The sequence below is a fragment of the Nothobranchius furzeri genome, chromosome 1 (genome assembly GCF_043380555.1).
Source record: "Nothobranchius furzeri strain GRZ-AD chromosome 1, NfurGRZ-RIMD1, whole genome shotgun sequence".
Classification (NCBI taxonomy): domain Eukaryota; kingdom Metazoa; phylum Chordata; class Actinopteri; order Cyprinodontiformes; family Nothobranchiidae; genus Nothobranchius; species Nothobranchius furzeri.
In genome coordinates, this window is record NC_091741.1 from 85,838,305 (window position 1) to 85,864,503 (window position 26,199).

Here is a 26,199-nt window from a genome sequence, read left to right on the forward strand (position 1 = left end):
GGGCCGCTCGTTTGGCTCCCTGAATCAGAACAGACAGCTCCGTCTACATCTGACACCGCTGCTTTAAAAATTGTATGAAGTGAAATTTTCATGAGGAGAGCCATCATAATGGACTTGATTCGATCTAAATTTAATTACAGTAACACATGACTGTTATGACATCTCCTGCGAGTCCGTTAACTTGACCGTGTGGCTGAGATTTCAGCTTTTTTTTTGTCTCCCTATGGCGCTGTCACTCTCACAACCAGACACCAGCTGCATGAGACAGAGTACAAAGTGATGGCTGTCATAACCCACCACGTGTGATTCTGTCTGTGTGGAAAAAGGATGGGGCAATAATAGTCTCAAGACACAAAGCATGATGTTTGTTGTCCGGGCATTTTTGTGATGAGTCTTTGTTTAATTTGGGGCTGCTGTGGTGGTGAGCTGCAGCAGAAGGGAAGAGGGCAGCGCAGTGATGAGATGTGATGATTACCAGGCTCGGTCAAGCAGAAAATGAAGAAAGACACATTAACACAGAGAAGAAAAATGGAAAATTGATTTAATTTTAATAGACAATGCTGCAATACTCACGTGTGCAAGCTCCCAATGTTGAAAAACTTGTTACTGCTTTATTATTCAGTACATTCAGAGCTGAGGTGGAGTCAGCAGGTAAAGTTTTAGTTAACAGAGCGACAGCAACAGCAAACTAGTCTTTATTAAGGTTTGTCTCATAATCACACCAACTAAACTTTACATCACTGTGCAAGTGCTGCTGGGGGCCAATGCCAGACAAACGCTCGTGAGCTTGTAAGCGCCTTGTGATTTTTATCTTGAGAGGCGCTATGGAAATGATATTTTCTTCTTCTTCAAACAGGATTTGCCAATTGAAAAAACACGCAGTGTGCTTGTACAATAAAAAATAATTCACAGAAACAACATTTAAAGTCTTATACTCAACCAGTTACCAGTTACTTATTACTTATGCTCAAGCGACATTTTCTCAGCCAGTGCGATTACATGCGCACTGACCAATATCTAAGTTGATCCAGGTCGATCTTGTGGTAATCTTCTTTTTTCCTGTTGAACTGATGAACAGCTGGCGGCTCTGACGAAGACTGAAGTTCCGGCCGAAACATGCCAGCCGAACATGAAAAACACATCTAATTACTTCACTGTGTTAAATAAGAAATAAGAAGATAATTATGAATCAACACACAGAACGAACACACAGAAGAGTCTTTATCCTAGTTTACTTGCGCATTAGAAAGCCAACCTCTAAAATGAAGTTCGTTGCACTCCGCTACAGTAGGGGGCGACATGTGCCCTTTCATGTCAGCCTTTTTCCGGTTAGCTTGTATCAACACAAATAGTAAACAAACACTGGTGAGAGTGAAGCAGACAGAATTGAATCCGGACATGAACAATGGCTGAGGGGATGGACAACAACACAGCAGTACAACGTACTGTACTGTTTGATGGTGTTGCGCATGTTGCTTTGAGGCGATTATATTATCAGAAGACCTATTCTGTGGTCTCGTCACTTCCAGACCGTGACCGTCTAATGGGTTCAGTTCGGCTGACCCGTTTACATGCATTTGAAAAAACCAACACAAGTCTTTTTAGGGCAATACTGTTTTTCTGATGCACATGCAAACACACTGGGTACTTGGGTTTTTAATGGTGTACTTTTTACGTACCACCCATCTCTGGTCAAAAACCTTTTTAGTTCACGTTTGGATGGACACGCTGTTTGACCCAGAGGCTCCTGGATAACTCCACATCTGAGAGTGGCTTGTCATTCTTGGACATAAGACCATTCCCACCAGCAAAATGTATGGAACAATCACATTGTGAAAGTCCACTCTTCCACATGCGGCTTTCGCTTTGCTTTGTCTGTCTTTAGCTTGTTTCCTTTCCAGCTGGGTCATAAAGCCTTACTCGGCTTTGAAAAAGGGATGAAAAATGTCCTCACCAACATCCGATTTGGGTATCTAGAGTTGGACTTGTCCACTCCCCAACAGCAGGGCTGTTGTAGTTCCTTCCTGTTTGAACATCATTAGGAGACAAACTTTGTGACCTGTGGAGAGTCTCAGACTCATAGGCACCCGTGCAAAATGCACGCTTGTTTGTCTAGGTCTACCTCCCAGAATGCATTGTAACGTTATGTCACAATCTATTTTAACTACAGTAAAGTCCACTATATGATGTATAGCTTTGGGGCTTTTTCTGACCCAAGCATTTTGCTGTCTATTTTCTTTCGGCAGCTAATGCAGGAAACAGGCGTAGAAGACATGTTCATGCTCTGCGTGGATGTGAAACTCCGAGTGAATCGTATTTCCAAAAGAATACCGTAATTTCCAGCGTACGAGCCGCTATTATTTTCCTGTGCTTTGAAGACTGCAGCCAATATCATGGTGCGGCTCATGTGTAGATTTTTGTTGGCCAACAACCACTAGAGGCACTCTCCAGCAGTAAAGTGAGACAGGCACGGCAAAACGTTATGTGCAGAAGAAGACGCTCTTTGATTTAACGTGGCACGTTTACACATCAGACACACCCTAGTCATGGAAAACACGCGGAGGAATGCATATGCTGCAGCTTTCAAGTTAAAAGCGGTCGATCTGGCCATCAAACAAGGAAACAGAGCCACTGCATGGGAGCTTGGCATAAATGAATCAGTGGTGCAACGTTGGAGGCGGCAGCAGGAAGAACTCAGTCAATGTAACAAAACGACAAAAGCTTTCAGAGGAAATAAAAGCAGATGGCCGAAACTGGAAAATATTCTTGAAGACTGGGTGAACACATAAAGAACAGACGACCGAGGTGTTTCCACTGTTTCCACTGTGCAGATCATTACTAACCAGGCATGTTTTGTGTGCAGTTTTTATTTTCTAGTCATCCAAGGCTTATTAATGCTGTGTCAGCGCTGTTCTTTTCTTCTAAACATTCAAATTACCGGTAATAACGTGTCAGTGCTGTTTTAATTTTATAACCATCCAGAAATATGAATGCTATCAGTGCTGTTTTCTTTTCTAAACTTGCAGGCATGTTCACCCGTGTTTAAAATTGTTTTGTTGAATTAAAACAACAACGAAAAACTTCCGTGTAGCGTCTTTCTGTCTGATTATCTTATGTTATGGCCATACATGCGCTGTGCGCCGGAGACCTGCATGTGGCTGCTGCGCCGCGGCTTGTAGTTGAGTGTGGCGTGTGTGTGTAGAAAACCTTTTTTTTTTTGCTGGTGCGGCTTACATTGAGGTGCGCTCTATTGTCTGGAAATTACGGTATTTCTCAGTGAAGTCTAAGTTTAATCCAATAATCAGTGACCAATAACAAACCTGATCACAATAATGAAAAAAAGATTTTCAGTTTTTCATTTGTAGTCAGGTTTGGTCGTCCTCGTGGTCTCTGGACATCAGTCAATCACGTACATCCGAGCAGGATGTTGTGTTACTGTAGGCTATCCTCACCATCATCAGTAGTGTTCCTGCCAGTCATGAATTTAAAAAATGCTCCAAAGAAATTCTAGATGGATGAATGCTGGAGGCAAGTTTTGATTCCTCAGTTTCATTTGCCGTGAGAGGAGGAAGCAGTAGAGCGCACAGCAGAAGAAAAGAGAGGTTAGATTTCTTTTAAATTCCCCTTTGACCATCACAGCCTCACTGCTAAAGGCTACCTAAAGGAAGTCGGAAAAATAAACCTACAAACAGCTTTTTTAATGCATTTTAGTTGGATTATTTGGAGATCAAACCAGGTGTGGTAATTCTTATGTTTTTCCAACTAAAGTGGTGGTGAAATGATGGAAAAAGTGAACTGAGTTTAATTAACAGGAATATTTCTTATTAAAAATGTCTGAGTTCACCAGCTGTTTCTGGATCTGTGTTGATTTATGGATGCTGGCTACCTCCTACTTCAGGCTAGACGCCATTTGAAGGTAAGAAGCCAAAACTGATTGCTGACAGCTTCTGCTGCACAAACAGAGCCAGATATACCTGTGCCTGCTTTGAGAGGCTGACAGCACTTATGTCTGAGAGTCACGTCTGGGCTGCTTGATCAAAAGAGCCAGAATGTAAATGAAAGAAAAACAGCACCTGTGGATGTTTAACATAAAGTGCTGCTGTGTTATTATTACACAACAAAGAAATGGATCCTTTATTTTTCTCTCATGGCTCAAAGACATCAAGCTCAAGTCAGGCCAGCTGACAGCCTTACCTGGGCCCGGGACGAGATAATATTAGATGGGACCCCCAAATGAATTCTCATTTTGCCTTGCTCTTCTGGGCCCAGGGCAACAGAGCAGCTCAGTACCAATACTAACATTTCCACCCTTGCGCCCATTAATTACATGTTCCCTGAACATCTATGAAAGTTTCCAGTCAGGTTCTTGTGGAGCTCATTCTACTGAAAAAGCTCTTCTTAGGGTCTCTAATGACCTTCTGACCCAGAGTGATGCAGGGGACTGTCCTGTTCTGGTCCTGCTTGACGCAACAGCAGACGTTGACACAGTTGACCATCACCTGCTGCTGGATAGACTGACAGACTGGGTAGGCCTATCTCCTCTTATCTTTCTGAGTGCTCCTTCTCTGTGGCCGTCTCCAAGTTTAGGTCCTCCACCACCTTCTTCACCCATGGTGTCCCACAAGGTTCTGTGCTGGGGCCTCTGCTCTTCCTCCTCTATCTGCTTCCTCTTCAGCACATTCTGAGCTCCTTCAAAGGAATCTCCTACCATCTTTATGCAGATGACCTCCAACTGTACATCTCCTTTAAGCCCCATGAGATGTCTAAGCTGCAGCTGTTACACACCTGCTTAGACTCTATCAAAACCTGGATGGCTGGGAGCTTTCTTCAGCTGAATGAAGATAAGACTGAGATCCTCATCTGTGCCCCAGACAAGCTGGTTCCCAAAGTCGGAGACTCTGTTGGTCAGCTTGCTTCTCACACCAAACCTTCTGTCAGGAATCTTGTGTGACCTTTGACCCAGCTCTCACCCTGGATTCTCATGTCAGTTCTCTTATTCACTCTTCCTTCTTCCATCTCAGGAACATTGCTAAGCTGAGTCCCATTCTGTCTCGCTCTGAACTTGAGACAGTTATCCACACCTTCATCTCCTCACGCTTAGACTACTGCAACTCTCTTTTCACGTGTCTGAGCAGAACCTCCCTGAACCGCCTGCAGGTGGTTCAGAATGCCTGTGCTCGGCTTCTGACCAAGTCCTCCAAACACACCCACATCACCCAGCTTCTCCTCCAGCTTCACTGGCTGCCAGTCAACTTCAGGGTTCATTTTAAGATCCTGGTTCTGGTCTATAGGGCCTTACATGGACAAGCACCATCATACATTGGTGACCTTCTTAGTCCCTACACCCCCAGCAGGTCCCTGAGGTCCAGTGATCAAAGCCTACTGGTTGTGCAGAGCACCAGGCTAAAGACCAAAGGTGACAGATCATTTGCTGCTGTGGCCCCCAGACTCTGGAACTCTCTCCCCCTGAGCCTGAGATCAGTGGACTCAGTGGTCTCCTTTAAAAAGCAGCTGAAAACTCACCTATTCAGGCTGGCTTTTGTATGACCTTCATCACCACCCTTTCCTTATTCTGCTCTCCCTACCCATTTCCTCATGATCCTCTGATTTTCCTCTTTCCTATTCACTCTCTTTCTTTACATTTTTTAATCACAATTGTCTATTTTTGCTTGTTTTAAACATATTTTTTAATAATTTTCTAAATTCCTTTTTAAAGTCAAATTTTTTTGTTTTTATGATTTTTATCTTGAGAGGCGCTATAGAAAAGATTTTTTCTTCTTCCCTATCAGGGGTGCGAGTTCGTAGGGTGTCCCTATTCTCAAGTGCGGAAGATGGCCACACCCCTTTTGCACCCTTGATCAGCACTTCGTGAGTGAGTTAACTTACTAATGATCCATTGCTGCGCAGAAATTTTCAGAAAATGTGTATTTTCAAATATTGAGTGTTTAATAATTGTACATATATGATTAATCACACATTTCTCTGTTGGAAAGATGCATCACATGTCGATAACATTTGTTAACTTTTAACGGAGCTGGTGTGTATTTTTGGACAGGACATGCCAGTAATTTTATCACTTGTTTTAACATCATTCAGCACAATTTTAAAGACTGCAGAGTCAATAATGAAATGTTGAGATAACTAATGAAAAAGAGAGAATTTCCCATTCCAATCAGAAAAAAACCCAAACATTTGGAATGTTTATGGAAAATCAAATCTTCAATATTAGAACCAAATTTGTATCATTTCCTCTTTTGCCCAAAATTAAAGAAGTTTGTTTTTAAGAAAATTAATTAAATTTATCCATGCTCTGAATGTTTTAGACTAAGATATAATATGGACAGTAATTAATGCAAATTTTGTGAAATACTTGTTTGTTTGAAAGTTGTTAATAAAGATTTTTATAAAAGCAGCACAAACAGTGATTGCCAACTCGACATGTGTTGTGATCCCATTTTGGCAATAATTTGCACACTTATGCACCACACATTCAAAGCCCCATGCACATTTTCTCCAAGTGGACTTTGCTGAGGACCATACGGTGCAGTGTAGGTACTGGCATTGGGTCACAGTCAGTGTGATGTTGCACTCCAACATGTTTACGTTACAATAAAAAACGTGAATAACACGTGTGTTTTTTCCCTTAAACTAATAACTAATAGCCAATTTTTTCCCCCTTAGTCTATGTGATCTTCTTCTTCCTCACAGTAAAAATGTACACACACTTAACTCTAAAATGCAGCTGTAACTTATTTATTGCACAACATTTGATGCACCAAATTCCAAGTTTGCAAGAACTCAATCTCTTTAATTGGTTTAGTACATTCCTCAAAAACATGCCGTAACATGTTCTGCACTCTGATGGATGATTGAAGCACAATAAGAGGCCATTTCCATTTTATTTATTCATAAAATGTTTGTAATTATAAAATAAAACAACAGTTCACTTAAAATAATGTCATAGTAATATTAAAAAGAGATTGAATGAGCACTGGTTTCTTCCCTCTCCCACCGGGCAAACATCTACTTTTTTCTTATTTTTGTAATTTTCTCTTAATTTTTTACAATTTTTAAAATTTTTTGTCTTATGAGTTTTTAAAATGTTTGTTTCAGTGACTGAAATCTCTGCTCTGATGTGAATTTAAGAGCATAAAAAAGACATTTTAAACATAAACAAAAATCTAAAATGCACGATTTTCGTGTTTTGCTTGATTACTGGGTATGAGCAAATGCACTTTCCACCATCCCCTCCAGGGATGAGTTTTTGCATCACAGACTTCCTGTGATTTTTCAGTCTGGAAAATGAAAAGATGAAACCTTCAGCTCGTTCCTAACAGACTATCTTTTATTCAACTTAATGACAACCATTTATATCGACTGCTAATGTTCAACTGCATCTTCGTATGTCTTCTCCTGTTTTCTGAACATAGCTCTTCATAATGATAGAGTGCAACTTAGAAAGCTTGCAGCTGCTGATTGGTAAAATAAAGTTTGAGGGGTCAAATACTTAAATGATCATCGTACTGTATGGCTCTTTCTAATGATGCCAGCCATGATTGTAACAAGCTAGTTAAGCTTTATGACCTTAATGATGATTAAAAAAGTCCAGGACCTAATGCTCAGTGGTTTGCACATTTCCTTACTTCTAAACTATTAAAATGCTTAAAGAAACAATAATGAATATAGACATCTTTGTGTTTGTGTATATTAAGATATTTAATTGGGGTTCAAAACTATTTCTTTTATTTAAAGTTATGTGAAATCAATAAAATGTTGTCACACTGCTGATCTTTTTTTATGTAAGAAAGGTCACAGGAAGGGGTCAAAGGTCACACTTCAAGTGGTAACTACCTGCAAAGTCCCTCAACAGCAGAGCTGTCACAGATGCATGTTCACACTTAATGGAGCTTGTTTGTAAAGGGCAACATGTCACTTCACTCAGAAGGACCTCTAATCACAAACACAATTCTTTCAAACCTTTTCAATCACCTAAGTGTCGAGTTTTATAACCTTGGAGGGAATCTGAGACATGTCCTTAATGGTACGTTACAACATGAGAGAACTGTGTTAGAGAAATGTAGAGTGCAATCCATAAATGCTGTATCTGCGTTTCCTCTTGTTTAAACCTGGCTCCAGTATGTCTTTCATTCAAGGTGTCATGGCTTTAATAATAATAATTATGAAAAAGTATAAAAAAATGATGTATTGCCTACATTATATCACAGCGTGAGACTATCACTTTAATGTGTTTCTAAAAAACCCTCCAGATTGTAGCTTTAAGTCAAAACAAGTAATTGGACAGAATGAAAGAAACATCCTGAGTATATTACTGAAAAAAAGGTGAGCAGTCTCATGAAAGTTGATTAGTTGTAAGGTTGAGTTGACATTAAGTTAATTTTACTATCTGATCAACCTAGTCAATCTCTGAACTTTAACAGAAATTTCAGAAAGCCTCCTTTCCACCAGACGTGAAAGTGGCATGTAACGTAATAGCAGAGTTTTACCCACGAGCTTTTGTCAACCAGAAGCATTTCAGACACGAAACGGGAGAAAAGCACTCCACACCGCTGGTCCTGCAGAGTCACAGGAGAACTGCAACACCACGCGTTATTTCAGAAGTCTGCACAACAACAAGCAAAGAGAAAGACAGCTGCATGCGTCCAAAAACGTCTGTGGTTTATTTTATGTTCTGTTTACATCAGCTATGAGGGTTTCACATGAAATGACTTACTTCTACCTGCATGTGACTTTTATTTTTGAATTTTCCAGATATTTGACACTGCTTTCATGTTTGACTTCCTTACTTGTTTTGTGGTTGTTTTCCTCTCAGCTTCCATATGCCTGTCACTAATCTGACACTCACACCTGCCTCTTGTCTTCTGAGCAGCTCACCTGGTCCCCTTCAATTAATCAAGCCACCAGAGTATGTCCAGTCCTTGGTTTCTCAGTTTCAGTCCCTTCTCTGTCTGAAACCATGTTCACATCTAGTGTGGAGTGGATGCGCTCCGGTTTCCGTACGGCTTCCAGACAGACTTCGCACCAACTGCGGTTCGTGTACTGAACGTTTCGTGATACCTGCTCCCACACAAGCACCAAATGATTGGAAATTTGACATAATACATTTATAAATATTCCTGTAAAAATAACACAAATGATCATACTCTGAACTGATATCCCTGTCATTAATCATAAAACCAATGCTGGCAAAAATAATACGACAGGTTTTATTTTGGAAAACATGGGATGCACCTGTCTGTTTCACATCTCGCTTCCTGTCTGGCTCATGTTATTTCTCTAGGTTCGTGACAATCCGTATGCAGAGACTAGACAAAGTAGATGAAAACTTCCCGTAGCTCCACATCCAGATCTGCAACGCACCACAGCCAGTGTGAATGCTTTGATTGGACTCTATGGTTTTTGGTCTATGTGGAAGTCGTACAAAAACCTGACCTCGTCCATTCCTCTGTTGTGAACGAGGTTATGAGTTTGTTAGCATCTTGTTCTGATTTCAGGTCCTGCTCTTGCTCTGTTCCCAGTATTTAGTCATTTCTCTAATTTGTTCTGTCTGCTGCATATCTCTTCAGTCTTGGGTTGAAACACCAAATAAATACAACTATGATGCATAGTCAGAGCCCTTTATGTGAAATGTTTTTACCTAAACCATTGTTGTCCTTGTCCTTTCTCCAAATATTTCATAATCCACTGGATCATATATAAAGAAACCATCAAAGGCATTACTTGATCAACTACATCTGATCACATTTTAGTGTTTACCCAATTCAAGACGGCTGCTTTGGCTAATCATCATCAACTGACACATAAGTGCTATAACTCAGTCAGTTACACACACACACACACACACACACACACACACACACACACACACACACACACACACACACACACACACACATATATATATATTGTGAGTGTGTGTATATATATACACACATTGTGTGTGCATGTGTGGGCATGTGTGTGTGTCTGTGTGTGATTGAGACACATACTCCGACTGCTAACAGATTAGTGAAAAATTGCAACATAGTGTAATTTTACACATTCTCAAGATTTGACAAGAACAAATCTGGAAGTGGGTGATGTGTATTTCTTCCAAGAAGACCAAACTTTCAATTACATAAATAAATATAACAATGAAATAAAATTCCTCAGTTTGTTTACAATCCAACTGAAACTATCCTTTAATTTTCCACTCCTCGCACAACTCACAAGCCTGATGGAGTTTATGGGAAAAGAAAGGTGTTTCAGTTTTTGTATTAACCTGAGAAATCCCAATTTTGACTTGGTGAAAAAAAAAATTAACATAACTGCACAACCCCCTGCAAGTTTTATCCAAGTGTTTTTGTTTTTGTCACAATGAGGTTTGAATTACTGTGCTCAGTCTGTTGTTACTGTAGTCTTCCTTGGTGGAGCACCAAATCAAACAAATCTCCTCCAGGGATGTGCTTCGCCAGTAGGAAGTGGAACAGGCAACTAGCATGCATGATTGTCTCACACACACACACACACACACACACACACACACACACACACACACACACACACACACACACACACACACACACACACACACACACACACACACACACACACACACACACACACACACACACACACACACACACACACACACACACACACACACACACACACACAGACATTAAGGTTTTCCCTGCATCCTGCAGGTTTCCATCATTGATTCAGAGTAAAATCACAAAGACCATTGTAGCAAAAAACCCCAATAAGTTTTCTGTGTAGGTTTTTGTTTCAGATGAAGTGCATCCGGTAACACTTTTGCTTTGCACCACCACATTTCACAGTAAATAAAAGTGTGAGAGTCAGAGCATTCATTACTCAGTCAAGCAACATGCTCCTTTTCCTCCAAGGTGGAGAATGTGTAACCTCCTGCACACTCAAACAGGATTTAGGAATGAAAGGTAAGTTAATGAGTTCTGCAGGAGACAAAATACAAGCTGAGTAGCGTGCTAGAAACAAATAAAGAAGAGCTTCTTAATGATGTTTGTACCCCAAATAAGTTACCATATAGAGTTAGTGGGAAGAAAGCATTTCTTTAGTAAGACTGATTGTTTTTTCCAGGCTGTTGAATCCACATAAATCTCTTCTTCTCCTGCTGCTGTATTATCAATTACTGTTGTGTATTTACAGGGTGCTTTTTAAACATTTGTGTTAAATCCGAATTTGAACTCACTGCTGCAAATCATTTTTGTTTCTCAGGTAATTTGAAGGTTTTTTCCATTTAGAGGAACAAAAGAAGGAAAGTGGAAATTTAAATTCAAGGTAGAACTTCTGCTGTCAATCAGCTTTTTTTTGTTTTTAAAGAGCAGGATGTTAACATTGAAATCCTTTTTCCTCTGAAAGTGAAGATGTGATTATAGCATCAGAAGAAAAAAAGCTCAATACACTTACGTTCTTAAAGTCGTGAACCTCGAGGACTTCCTGACTCCCGTTTCCCATTCTGAAGATCTCAATGCGTTCATTAGGGTCAATCTCCATCACGCTCTCCGTCTCCACACCGTTCAACACGGCTTTGTAGGATTGATCATAAACCTGCAATCACATTACTGAACATCAGAAAAGCATTCCAGAAATGAGCAATTTTACCATAATGTTTCAGATAAGCTAAATTGTCTTCCGTGAGACATCCCCAGATCTGTTCAAACAGATTTGATGGTTCTCATTTGTAATAACAAGCTGGAAAAAAATGACACGTTCCTTTTTTTTTGAATGATTAGGTCAAAAGGATTGATTAAAACATACATCAGACTGACTAATGATGTCAAATACATACAATCCTTGTTCCTGTATTTAACATTTAAAACAATACAACTACAGATACACAAGCACTTGCATTGCATGAAATACAGTATATCTGCATGCAGTTAATGCATGACAACATAATGTTAGTATACATTTTAATTACATTTACAGACAATTCACCACAAAGTCAAACCATTATTTTTGCTTAATTCTTGTCACACAATGTTTGAACCATCGATCGTAAGGGATGAAGCCTCCGCGCCACCACCCAAAGGTTTCTGAAGAGCTGAATTGAAGCCCAGCAGGCGGTTCCCACCACTGCCATGTTGGCTGCGTCACACGTCTTGTCACTCACGGAAAATACCAAAATGAAGCTGAGAACTTGCCTGTGAGGGTGGGGGCAGATGAATGGCACCCATCAAACTTGGAGCCATTGTAGCTACTAGCTAAATGAGCAAACCGAAGCTAACGGAGGTCAAAGGGCACTTTTATGCTGCGTTCGATTTGTCCTCGGAAGTCGGAAATTCCAAACAGGAAACATCAGATGAAATGCCCTCCAAAGTCAGACCTCTCAGTTGGAAAATCAAAACATTTTTTGAACTCTCGACCTCAACATCAAATATGGCAGCTCTCCGTATCAACATCAGTAAGTTTTGGTTGAAATGTGTTTATTTTACTTTTTTTTTTATTTTACACTCGGAACGAGCCCCCGCACCGTGAGAACAAAGATCCCAGCTCTAAAGCTGATCTTCATCCTCTTACGTGACACGTCACGTGATCAGGAAGCAGAAAATGTGTTAGGAGATCGTTTTGGGATGCTGCTGTTAAAAAAAGTGAGGCGCAAACTGAAAAAGCTTCTGCCGATCACATCGGCAACAATTGACAACAGATTATGAAAGAACAGATTAATGCTCAAAACACACGTTTTTTCCTGATGTAAGAGGTGAGTCTTCTCTTTGGTGGTTTTGGCATTGACATCATCATAGAGCTCAACGTTCTCTGGCTCTTAAAAAACAGTTAAAACGCTGGCAGCGAATTGCTTTTCTGATCAGAAAATGTTTGGCAGTTGGGATTGCTGGCTGTAGGTGGCAGTATTTGCGATAAGGCGTTTTCTGTTTTCAGTGTTGCACTACGTGTAGGTGTTCGGTGTTTGTGGCTCGCTAAAATTAATTAAATTTCTCTGTACTAGGATATCTCTGAGTTATTGTAGCACATAAGCACGCTAAAACACACATTTTCTGTTGTTCCACCTAGCTTTTAGTGAACCATTTGAGTTAGCACGCAGTTTATTTGGTGTTGAACGAGTTGCTCGTCCAGTTTGTTTAGCCTCAGCACGGCTATGCTAACTTCTGTCTCTGCTTCTCCGTCTCCTATCTCTTGCTCTCTGTGTCAGATGTTTAGTTACTCCTCTGCCTCCTTTAGTGATAATGGTACCTGTAATAAATGTAGCATTTTTGTAGCTTTGGAGGTGAGGGTGTTGGAATTGGAGGCCCTGCTCCGTGCTGTTCAAAATCCCGTAAATAGCCGTAGCTACTTAGCTAGCGTGGGGCTAACTAGCTCAGAACTACCCCATAGCGGTCCTCCAGCAGAACCCGAGCAGCCGGGACCTCAGGCTAGCTGGGTGACGGTACGAAAGCATAGAGCTCAGCCCGTGGGAAACCATCAACCCGTACACGTTTCTAACAGATTTTCCCCGCTCAGTGACGCACCCACTGACAAGCCAACTCTGATCATTGGCAGCTCCATAGTCAGATACGTGGCATTAGAGACTCCAGCAACCATAGTTAAATGTTTACCTGGGGCCAAAGCGGGCAACATTAAATCTTATCTGAAACTGCTGGCTAAGGATAAGCGTAAATACAGTAAGATTGTTATTCACGCTGGCAGTAACGACACCCGGTTATGCCAATCGGAGGTCACTAAAATTAATGTTAGTGTAAGTTTGCCAAAACAATGTCGGACTCCGTAATTTTCTCTGGCCCCCTGCCTGATCGGACCAGTGACGACATGTTTAGCCGCATGCTGTCCTTCAACCACTGGTTGTCTAGGTGGTGTCCTGATAACAACGTGGGCTACATTGATAACTGGAAAACGTTTTGGGGAAAACCTGGTCTGATGCAAAGAGACTGCATCTATCCCTCTTTGGATGGAGCAGCTCTTCTTTCTAGGAACATGGCCAATGTCATTAGTCCTCCATGACAACCCAGGGTCCAGATAAGGAAGCAGAGTTGTAGTTTAACACACCCCTCTGCAGCTTCTGTACTGTTACCCACCCACTACCCCATTGAGACAGTTTCCTGCCCACGGCCAAAACCACACAGATTAAAAATCAGACTTAATAAAGCAAATCATGGAAATCTCATAAATATTAGAACAAATTCAACTGAGCAGAAAACTAGATAAATTAAATGTGGGCTATTGAACATTAGATCTATTTTTCTAAGACTTTGTTAGTTAATGACTTGATTTGTGATAATCAGATTTCTTTGCTCGCTCTCACAGAATCCTGGCTGCAGCAAGAGGACTATGTTAGCTTAAATGAGTCGACTCCTTCTAATTATTTAAATAATCATATTGCTCGAAGTACAGGGCGAGGAGGAGGAGTATCAGCCATTTTTCATTCAGACCTATTAATCAATCCCTTACCACTTAATAGTTACAGTTCTTTTGAACATCTTATTCTTAGTTTTCCTAATCCAGATTGCAAAACCGTAAAACCACTCTTGTTTATAGTTTTGTATCGTCCACCAGGCCCTTACTCTGAGTTTTTGGATCAGATCAGATTTTTTATCTGATTTGGTGCTAAATACTGATAAGGTCATTGTAGTGGGGGATTTTAACATTCATGTGGACATTGAAAATGATAGCCTCAATGTAGCCTTTAGTAATATCTTAGACTCAATTGGTTTTACCCAAAGAATACATAGCTCCACCCACTCTTGCCATCATACATTAGACCTTGTGCTGACTTATGGCATAGAGTGTGAGGAAATATCAATATTACCACATAATCCAGTCCTCTCGGACCACTTTTTGATAACCTTTGATTTTTTATAACTGAGTTCTCAAGACATGAAAGTAAATTTCACTATAGTCGGTCTCTATCTGACAATACTGTTGCATCTTTTAAATCAACTGTTCCATCTTTACTTTCTTCAGCATCTCAGAGGCATATAGCAGAGGGCAATATTTTTATTTCTAGCCCTTCACAAATTGATGCGTTAAATCATAATGTTACTACTTCTTTACGTGTGGCATTAGATGATGTTGCCCCTTTAAAAAATAAGGTAATTAGGGACAGGAAGTTGACTCCCTGGTTTAATTCTCATTTACGAACTTTAAAACAAAACTCTAGAAAATTGGAGAGAACATAGCGCTCTACACACCAGGAGAAGTTTTACTTATCCTGGAAAAAATTTCTTGTGCTTTATAAAAATAAGCTTCAACAAACTAGAACTGCTTATTTTTCATCGTTAATTGAAGATAATAAGAATAATCCTAAATTTCTTTTCAGTACAGTTGCAAAACTTACACAGAATCATAGCTCTGTACCATCTATTCCCTTAGCCCTCAGCAGCAACAACTTTATGGGATTTTTCACAAGTAAAATTAATTATATTAGAAACAAAATCATTAGCATCCCCCCTAATGCAGTTTCTTCTTCCTCAGTAAGTGAGGCAGCATCTGAGGTAACTGTAGAACCTCATCCGTGTATGAACCATTTTGATCCAGTTCAGCTTTCAGAGTTATCAAAAATATTAGCTTCATCTAAACCTTCAACTTGCATTTTGGATCCGATCCCAACCAAATTATTTAAAGATGCATTTCCTTTGGTTACTGCCCCCATTGTAGATATAATCAATCTATCCTTAGTAAATGGATACGTACCATAGGATTTTAAGGTTGCTGTAATCAAACTACTTAAGAAGCCTTCTTTGGATCAAGATGACCCAATGAATTATAGACCAATATCTAACCTTCCATTTTTATCCAAAGTCCTTGAGAAAATACTGGCCATCCAAGTATGTCAGCATTTAAACACTAATGATCTGTTTGAGGAATTTCAGTCTGGTTTTACAGAGTATCACAGCACTGAAACTGCATTAGTGAAAGTTACAAATGATATTCTCGTGGCCTCAGATAACAATCTTGTGTCTGTTCTAGTCTTGTTAGATCTCAGTGCTGCTTTTGACACAGTTGGTCACAATGTTCTTTTAGAAAGGACATGTTGTTGGGATCAAAGGAACAGCGCTAGGCTGGTTTAAATCCTACCTGTCTGTAGATATCATTTTGTAAATGTACATGACAAATCTTCATACTCCAGGGTTACTTGTGGAGTACCGCAGGGTTCAGTGCTTGGACCAATTCTTTTTACTATATATTTGCTCCCAATTGGTAAAATCATTAGACAGCATGGGATAAACTTCCACTGTTATGCTGACGATACTCTGCCATATCTATCCATTAACCCTGATGAACCTAATTGGTTAGTTAGATTACAGGCTTGTCTCGAAGACATAAAAAATTGGATGACAAGACTGAAGTTCTCATCTTTGGACCTGAAATTCAGAAAAGGAAATTGCTTAGTCAATAACCTGACCTGAATGGCATTAAATTAGTCTCCCAGAACAAAGTAATGAACCTTGGTGTTATCTTTGACCAGGTCATGTCATTCAAATCCCAGGTTAAACAGATTTGTAGGATTTCCTTTTTCCACCTTCGGAATATTGCTAAGATTAGAAGCATCCTTTCCAGGAGTGATGCTGAAAAACTAGTTCATGCATTTATTACAACAAGACTGGATTACTGTAATTCATTACTCCCAGGAAGTCCGCAGAATGTAGTTAAAAGTCTTCAGCTTGTCCAAAATGTTGCAGCAAGAGTTTTGATGAAAGTCTTCAGCTTGTCGAAAATGTTGCAGCTAGAGTTCTGATGAGAATTAAAAAGAGACCATATCTCTCCTGTCTTAGCTTCCCTACATTGGCTACCTGTTAAATTCAGAATAGATTTTAAGATCCTCCTTCTCACATATGAAGCTCTTAACAATCAAACTCCATCAGTGATCGTCAGTGACCTGATTGTTCCATATGTTCCTAACCGAGCACTTTGCTCTGAGACTGCAGGTTTACTGGCGGTTCCCAGAATATCTAAAAAATAGGATGGGAGGCAGATCTTTTAGTTATCAGGCTCCTCTCTTTTGGAACCAACTCCCAGCTTTAGTCCGTGAGGCAGACACCTAGTCTACTTTTAAGACTAGGCTTGATACATTTTTATTTGATAGGGCCTATGGTTAAAATCTGATGTTAGTCTAGATCTGGACAAGTGGGGGAGTAGAGGGAGGTGGAGTGTACAGTCGGTAAAGATGACTCCCTTGCCCTGCCTCCAACATGCCTCCATCTAAAAGGCTAGGTTATCCAGAGTTATTTCTGTAGTTATGCTGCTATAGGCTTAGATTGCTGGAGGACACACTGACCACTTTCCACACTCTACTACCTTCTTCTACAATCTGCTCTTCAACTGTATTATTTCCTGCAATTTCAGCTGTTAACTTTATTTTTTCTCTAAGTGTTTTTCTCCCCAGAAGAAGCTACAATGATGTTCTGCTGAGCTGTGGTAGCCTCCTGGATGGGACCATCATTTTGAACACTGTTGTTAACCATTTAATTATTCTCCCTCTCCTGATGATAACACCTTACTTTGCTTGACATTGAATGTGCCACTACTAGTTTACCCGTTTAATTATTGATTCACTAGGATAAATACAATGAAGTATATCTCTCACCAAATAGAATATTTACTACGAAATCACAATGTAACCATAGAAACACTACTTGCTGTGTATGTGCATGTGTGTCTGCTCTGCTCTGTCTTCTTGATCCCCAGTGAGTCATGGCGGATGGCTGCTTATACTGAGCCAGGATCCTCTGGAGGTTTCTCCCTGTTAAAAGGGAGTTTTCCTCTCCACTGTCTCTGCATGCTTGCTTAGTATGAGGGTTGCTGGAAAGTCACTGACACTAGTCAGTGACTCGATGCAATTTGCTGGGTCCCTTATATAGGAAACTTTTTCTGATTGGCTTAATGAATTGACCTGTATTGGAATGTTTATTATGTGAGTTGCCTTGAGACGATGCTTGCCGTGATTTAGCACTATATAAATAAACTTGAATTGAATTGAATTAATGAATTAAGAGTGCTTTTAAAATCAATGTTACATGTAGCGTTTGCAACACTAAGCAGCAGGTGAGCTACGTATGGGTTTATTAGTCATCTGTTTTAGTAGAAAGCTAACAGTTTTCAAGGGCGTCACCACATCAGAATCCTGACTTCTCTGACTACAGTGACCAAAATGCTACTCAGGTGTGACAACATTCGTAGTTCCGACTTTTGAGGAAATTTGAATGCAGCATTATTCATAAACCCACAATTGAGTGACTCTGCAAACATCTGCCTTTTAAGTGGTAACACTTTTAACATGAGGCTGAGGCTGAAGCCTTACCTGGAACAAGCAGGGGAGAAAGCCTCTAGCACTAGCACTGCTACCTGTCTATCAAAAGGACACACCTTAATTATTATTAATTTCAAGCTTTAATTACATCTAAACAAGTGAGTTACAAGATCAAGTGTTTTCTTGCTTATGCAAAACAACCCAACAACTTTTAATTATTATTTTACAAGTTTTAAGAAGCTCTCTGCTTACCACTTTGACCAGTTGAAACATTTGACAGTTAATGCATAAAAAGAAGATAATTTTTAAAAATATTTCATGACGAATCATTTTGCTATTTGAAAGGTTTTGAATTATTTTCTAAATTTACTGCAGAAAGTAAGAAGAGAAAATTGAAAACAATTTGGTTCCAACTTTTTGAGAAAACACTCAGCTTTTAGCATGCAGTTTAATCATGGCCTCTCAGTTTCAGGACTCCAAACGGCTGAGATGATGGCTTTGACTGCCATTATAAATTAGCAACAAGGTCCACTTTGAAACATTTGTGATTGAGAATGAAGGAATGAAAAATTGAAGTGACAAAATAAAAATGATTACATTTCCATTTGAATGTATGTTTTGCAGTCTGAGTAATTAGATTTTGATTGATGAAATAAGCAAACTTTGTCCCAATCAAACTGATCCAGAACTGAAACCAGACAGTGAGCCAATAAAGAAACCTTCTAAACAAACACCTTAGAGATGAGTATCATCTTTTTCTTGATCTGTTTTTGAACTTTCTCAGACATGAATTCTTGGACTGACTGACACAACAAGAGAGATTCTCTACATGGTCATTTCAATACTCAAGGACGCTAGTACATTCTTGTGTACTAGACAAGTATGTTCTTGGCAAGGACACCAGAAAGTCCGTTCTACCGATTATGGGAATACAAGGACGGCACTTGGAACGACACCACACTCCATTTTGTCCTGGAAACCAGCGCTGCTTCTTGCTACGGTAAAAAAAAACAACACAAAAAAACCTGACATAAAAATAAAAGTCTAGTTTGTTCCTTAGATAACAAAATAACAACAAAATTTTATTATTTGTACTATATTTTGTCCACTGGTTCAAAACTCATAAAATACTACACTGTAATAAACTGTAGGCCAGAATAACTTAAAAACAAAAGTTCAACAGCTGCCTTAAAAAACATGAGTCATGTCAACTTAAATGAACACTTTCTTTCAACTCTTTATGTCAAGCCGTACAAATATCATAAATAATAACTATGCTTTGTTTGAATATTATATTGTGAGTCAAAACAACAAATCTTGTTAGATTACAAAGTGGAAAAATAATTTTGTCTTGTTAAACATACACACAATTCTACATTATGTTAACTTATAAATTAGAGTTAGACATGTATGGTTGACCATTCAAATTAAAAGTCTTTGCTAACTGAACAAAAGGATTAATTGTTTGAAGATATGTTATTTTAACGGCAGTTGTCATGCCAATACAGGCAAACGGTGAAGCAGGAAGCTAACAATAACAGTGAAAAATGCTGGCTAACTCACACCTCTTACACAACACAAGGAGCTGAATTCTGAGCATATAGCGAGAACTACAACTTTAAGTGCAATGGAGTGAAACGGCACAACGTTCTTATTCCTACGACCACCCTCCTCACTTTCGGTGCCAACACGACAACAACAAACAACTCCACCTTTGGAACACTAAACAAAGCAAAAACTAAGAACAACACAACCACCCACAATAAATGTGCAGAACTACCTCAAATGAGAACAAAATAACTAAGAGCATGACTACCCACAATGCACCTCAACCACTGCAGCTTTCACAGTGGGCTGGGGCATTTTTTTTTATCTATAAATTGCAGTTTTAAGTTGACTGAAAGCACAAGAATGGGAAAAACATAATCATCTGTTGAAATAACAAGCAGTTTTAAGTTTTCAATATCACAACACACAAAAATGAGTTTGACAATTAAAACTTATCAGGGAGACATAGGTGAATTAGGAAAAAAAAAGTGAAACAACTTTTTGGCGCTGTCTTTTTTTTAATAGAGTAGCATTTCCCGCTATTTAATGAATAAAAAAAGTTTATTTTTCATCAGAACAGAGCTAAATAGCTTTTATTTTGATAGTGGGTTAGCTAATTAGCATTTTTAAGGATTGTGAAGAGTAAAACGCAAACACACAGTAAAACTTACAGGTTACGCACGATTATTTACAACAGACAACTATATATAGTTTTATTTGTACCTCTAATATGAAACATTACAGTTACAGCATTTCCCTCTGACGTTCGGAGTTTAACTCATTCACTGCCAATGACAACTAAAGTTGTCATTTTAAATCCAACTGTTCAAGTCGTAATTGGCATTTTTTTTTCCTGTGTGGGCATCAGAACGACCCCCCACACCGTGAGAAAAACATCTCAGCTCTAAAGCCGATTTTCATCCGAGTATGTCACACCTCACATGATCAGGAAGCAGAAAATCCATGTGTTAGGAGATCGTTTTGGGCCACTGCTATAAAAAATGTTAGGCGCGAACCGGAAAAGCTTCTGCCTATCACAATTCAACAACGGATTATGAAAGAACAAATAACGCTCGAAACGCGTGGACTTTTCCTGATTTAAGAGGTGAGTCTCCACTTTGTTTTGGTTGTTTTTGCATGGTCAAAGTTGTAAGCAGAGAGCTTCTTAAAACTTGGTTGTTTTTGCATCAACATCATCCTAATGCACAATGTTCTGTGACTCTTAAAAAACAGTAAAAACGGTGAGAAACGCTGGCAGCGAAGGGCTTTTCCGGTTCTCTCCTCTTATCGCACCTGCTGAGTGGAGGCTGGCACGTTTGGCTGCCGCTGCTCTCTGGTCTTTCCTATCCGCTTTTTACTTAGACGGGTTTTAACTTCTTCTCCAGACACTCACAGAGCACAGACGCTTCTGCTTTGCTCCCTTATCTTTTTTTCCAAAGGCTCTTTTGTCCTGTCTGCCTACAGAGCGCTTCTCTGCATTTCCTCTGAAAATCCCTATTTTTCAGAAATGGATTTAATTAATTGGTCATTCAACGCGATTGATAAGATTTTTTCTATGAGGAGAACGGAGGAGGGGGCTCCCACTTGCCCTCATGGGACACACGCAGCGGGATATATGCTTGATTCCTGGAAGGAGTGGAAGGTCGTCTGTCTCTCTCAGCTGTCCATTGAGGACGTCGAAGATATGTGGATATTTGGCCTGATGATCACTGGATTTCTTCTGATTGGAGTGGGAGGATATCTGGTTTTCCAAAAAATTGGGAAGACGGAAGCGATTGGAGGGCGACCTGCACCCATGGACAGCACCGTCCGGGTGGAGACCTCACAGACTGGGACGTTACTCGAGGTGAATCGTAAGCTGGACAATGTCTTAGCTGCGTTACCGGTGTTAGTGCGCAAAATGGATGTCATCTCGGAGAGGGTCACCGGACGGTGTGGAGATGTTTAATAACCCGAATTGGCTTCACTGAAGGACTGGAATGACCAGTTAAAGACTGAAGGCAGAGGGGAAAATAATCTCTGCCTGACCCAAACACAGTCTTGTTATCCTAATCTGACGCCAAGGCAGCCTTGAAGCTGCTAACAACAACCCCCACGAAGAAAGGAATGCAGACAGATGCTGTGGAAACCAGAACTGCCCCCCCCCCTTCAGATTGTGGACTTCTGCATAGCGAGGCCATCAACCTGCAGGAACTCAAATGTGCTCTAAGATCTCTCTCCCTCCCTCCTGCGGATACAGCTGGCTGAGCGCCGGCCCTGGATGAACAGGATCCCAGCCCCCCACCCCCCCCACCCCCCACCCCCCGCCTCCCTATCGGAATCTCATGTTGTGAATGTTGAAGTTCGTGCTTATATGTTTGAGGTGTTTTTTTTTTGTGCATAGTACAGCTACGCCCTGTCGGGAGTAACTCTGGTATGCCTTTTTTTCCCTCCCCCAACTTATCCTCATGTAATTCCCTTTTCATCTATTAAGGTAGCGCGACTCATGTTGCGAATGACCGCAGTCACCAATTCTTGTCATGTGTCTTGCCCATGTATGTCTGATCTCTGAACTGTGTGTACTGAAACTCAATTTCGTTTCTCTGGATGTCTTGCACATGTGGTAGAAATGACAATAAATGACTTTGACTTGACCTGATTTTATTTTTATTTTTTATCTGTCATTAATCTCTTGTCTGGATGTCGGTATTTTTCTTTAATTAGTAGTGTGTACCAGTGGCCTCTTGGTCCCTGTACCACCTGGACAACGCCCTACCTACCTCATCCGCACCTTGCCATATATCTACTCTCGGCTAAGATGCTTACTAGCAGACTGTTTGGCTGGTTTGTTCTCACCTGGGCTGTCATCTCCATCTTCCTTCATCCATCATCGACACTGATTCAGTATCTGTCATCTGAGCTTCTCTGGTTCCGTGCTCACCTGGCGGCCCCCCCACCTGTGGCTCACCTCTTGTTCCCAGACATCGCTCTCAAACCCCGCAGCAAATATGTCCATCGTGGGTCCCGGCACATCTTTATCCATGATGACATCCACTCATTAAGATCCATCTGGTCCACATCCCATCACCCTTCACGCAACTCCATTTCTGGTAACTCCGAGGCTGTCCATCGCAACTTGTAAACCCCTCTCGCTAGCCTGGCTAACCCCATAGCAAAGCATGCTAATTCCCCTGTTAACTTTGTTCCGCTAAACATCCGCTCCCTCACGGGCAAAGGTCTTCTTATCCACGATCTCATCCGCAATCATAACCTGGACATTTTCTGTCTGATTGAAACGTGGCAGCGGCCTCATAACTTTATGAATCTTAACGAATCAACTCCATCCGAATTTGTTTATATCTTGCAGCCTCGCTCCACTGGTAGGGGCGGGGGTCTCACGATGATTCACCGCAAACAGCTGAAGATCCTCCCAGTGTCGGCTCCATCCTTCCAGTCATTTGAATACAGCGCCTCCCAGCTCTCTGGCCCCACCCCACCATCATCTGCAGTGTGTACCGACCTCCTAAACCAAACAAGGACTTTATGGGTGATTTTTCTGCCTTCCTCACTCATCAATTCCTACTCTCTCCCAATATCATGATTCTTGGAGATTTCAACATTCATATTGATAATGGAAATATCCCCCTGACCAGAGACTTCCTTTCCGTCCTTGATAATTTTGATCTCCAACAGTACATCAGCTTTCCCACCCACTGTAAAGGTCACATTTTGGATCTGGCCTGCTGCTCTGGGGTGACCCCCTCTGGTGTGAAAGCAGAGTTATTCCCCCTCTCTGACCATAAACTCATCTCCTTCAGTGTAAACCTTCCAATGAACAAAATATCCACTACTAGGACTATCACCTTCAGGAACATCAAGGACATTAACATTGACTCTTTCTCCGCCACTATCCGGGACCTTCCTCATCCGCATGACCCTATGTCTCCTGATGGCCTGGTTTCCCATTAAAACGACTACCTCTATGACCTTTGGAATTCAACTGCTCCTGAAAAACACCGTACTGTCTCCTTTTCCCACTCAGCCCCGTGGTTCACTCCCGCTCTTCGCCAACTAAAAGTAAAAGGACGACAACTTGAGCGCCTCTACAAAAAAACTGGTCTCACGGTTCATGAAGAAATGTACAAAAACCACATCCTTTTCTACAAAGAATCTATCAGCGCTACTAAATCCTCCTATTATTCTGCTCTAATCTGTTCAAACTCAAATCCTAGGTCTCTTTTTTCTCTTCTCAACAATGTTACCCACCCCCCTGACTCACTTCCCTCTTTCTTTTACTCTGATGATTTCTGTAAGTCAGTCTTGTCTTTTTTCGGTCAAAAAATCTCCACTATTCACCAACAGCTAGACACCAAACAATCTACTTCCTTTCCAATAGAACTCCATCTTTCCTCTCTGCCTCCCATTCATCCTCTTTCAGCTTTTACCATTCCCTCCATCACTGATATTTCTGACCTGATTCACAAGTCCAAACCCTCCTCCTGCGGACTTGACCCTCTTCCCACTTCTCTCTTAAAGCCTGTCTCCCTTCCTTACTCCCTTTAATCTCATCTATAACCTGTTCTTCTCTCACAACTGGTTATGTTCCCTCAGCATTCAAAACAGCTTCTGTCACACCTATTCTGAAAAAGCCTGGCTCTGATCCCAATAACTTCAATAACCTTCGACCAATCTCTAATCTACCTTTCATCTCTAAAATCCTTGAGAAAGTTGTTGCTTCTCAGCACATCTCCCACCTCAATCATAACAACCTTTTTGAACAGTTCCAGTCTGGTTTTCGCCCTTGACACAGCACAGAAACAGCTCTTGTTAAAATCACAAATTACCTTCTCATGGCAGCTCACTCCGGTTTTCTTTCTCTACTCATCCTTCTTGATCTTAGTGCAGCATTCGACACCATCTCTCACTCAACCCTTCTTAACCGGTTAGCTTCCCTTGGTATTACCCACACCGCTCTCGCCTGGTTCTCCACCTATCTCACTGGCCGATTTCAGTCTGTTCAATTAAAATCTCTTTCTTCTCACCCTGTTGCTGTTTCTGCTGGTGTTCCCCAGGGCTCTGTCCTTTGACCTCTCTTATTTATCACCTACATTCTTCCACTTGGCAAAATCTTTCGCAAATACAAGATAAATTTCCACTGCAATGCAGATGACTCTCAAATCTCCTCTCAATCCGATGCAATCTTCCCTCGAGTCTCCCTATCCAGCTGTCTCCTTGAGATAAAATCATGGTTCTCTTCAAACTTCTTGAAACTCAACAGCAATAAAACTGAAATTCTACTCATAGGGAAACCCCTATGAACATATCCCCCAGCATATCAATTTAACATCGATAATTCCTCCATCCTTCCTTCTCCCCATGTATAGAGTCTTGGTGTCATCCTTGACAGCACTTTATCATTCAAAGCCCTCATCAACAACATCATTCGCTCAGCCTACTTTCATTTACGCAATATCACCTGACTCCGCCACTCCTCATGCCACAGCCATCCTCGTACACAGCCTAATCACTTCTAGGACTGACTACTGTAACTCTCTCCTTTTTGGTCTCCCCCATAAATCCCTCCATTGGCTTCAACTTCTCCAAAATGCTGCTGCATGGATCATCACTCGTACCCCCTCCAGAGATCACATCAGCCCTGTTCTTCAGTGTCTCCACTGGCTACCTACTGAACATAGAATCTCCTTCAAAATCCTGCTTCTCACCTACAAATGTATCCACTGTCTCGCCCCTCCTTACCTCTCCGATCTCATCCATGTTGCTGTCCCATCTCGCCCCTCAGGTCTTCCTCTGCCATTCACCTTGTGGTTTCTCCTCACCACCGTTGGAAACAGAGCTTTCAGTCACTCTGCTCCTCGGCTCTGGAACTCACTTCCTCCTGACATCCGAAACACAGACCCCCTCCTCTCATTCAAATCCAAACTCAAAACTCACCTGTTCAAACTGGTTTACACTCTCTAGCCCACAAACTCTATACTCTGTAATTTATAGCATATTCTTTGTAATTATATTGTTTAAATTATCTTATTCTTATTTGTGTGTAAGTTTTATCATGTTTTGTGAGGTGACCTTGGATTTTGAAAGGCGCCTATAAATTAAATGCATTATTATTATTATTATTTACTGATCAGGAAATGGCTGGCAGTGAATGAGTTAATGGTTTGCGACGCAATGCATTATGAGAAACTTTGCTGTCCCAAGTCTGCAGAAGGATGCATTGATGCATCCTCGATACAATGGGCAAGAACACATCCGGGAACTTTGAGCAAACTTGCCATGAAGCATACTTAGGATTGAAACAGTCCTCAGGCCATCGTTGCTGACGTTTCACAAGTATGCATATTGAGAAAAGGCCCGTTTCTGCATTGTTATAGAGCCAATAGAACATTGTTGCTGCAGCAACCTCTCTGACA

The 26,199-nt window shown here is 40.8% G+C and overlaps 1 protein-coding gene across 2 annotated transcripts in view; it reads right to left on the minus strand.

The window, feature by feature from the left end:
- The window catches only part of tnmd (tenomodulin), a 116,597-nt gene that overhangs the window by 24,236 nt on the left and 66,162 nt on the right, over window positions 1–26,199 (minus strand). For both annotated transcript variants that reach the window (XM_070550993.1, XM_015947638.3), the window contains one exon: window positions 11,446–11,586. In XM_070550993.1, the coding sequence (XP_070407094.1) occupies window positions 11,446–11,586 (141 nt within the window). The remainder of the gene's footprint in view (window positions 1–11,445; window positions 11,587–26,199) is intronic.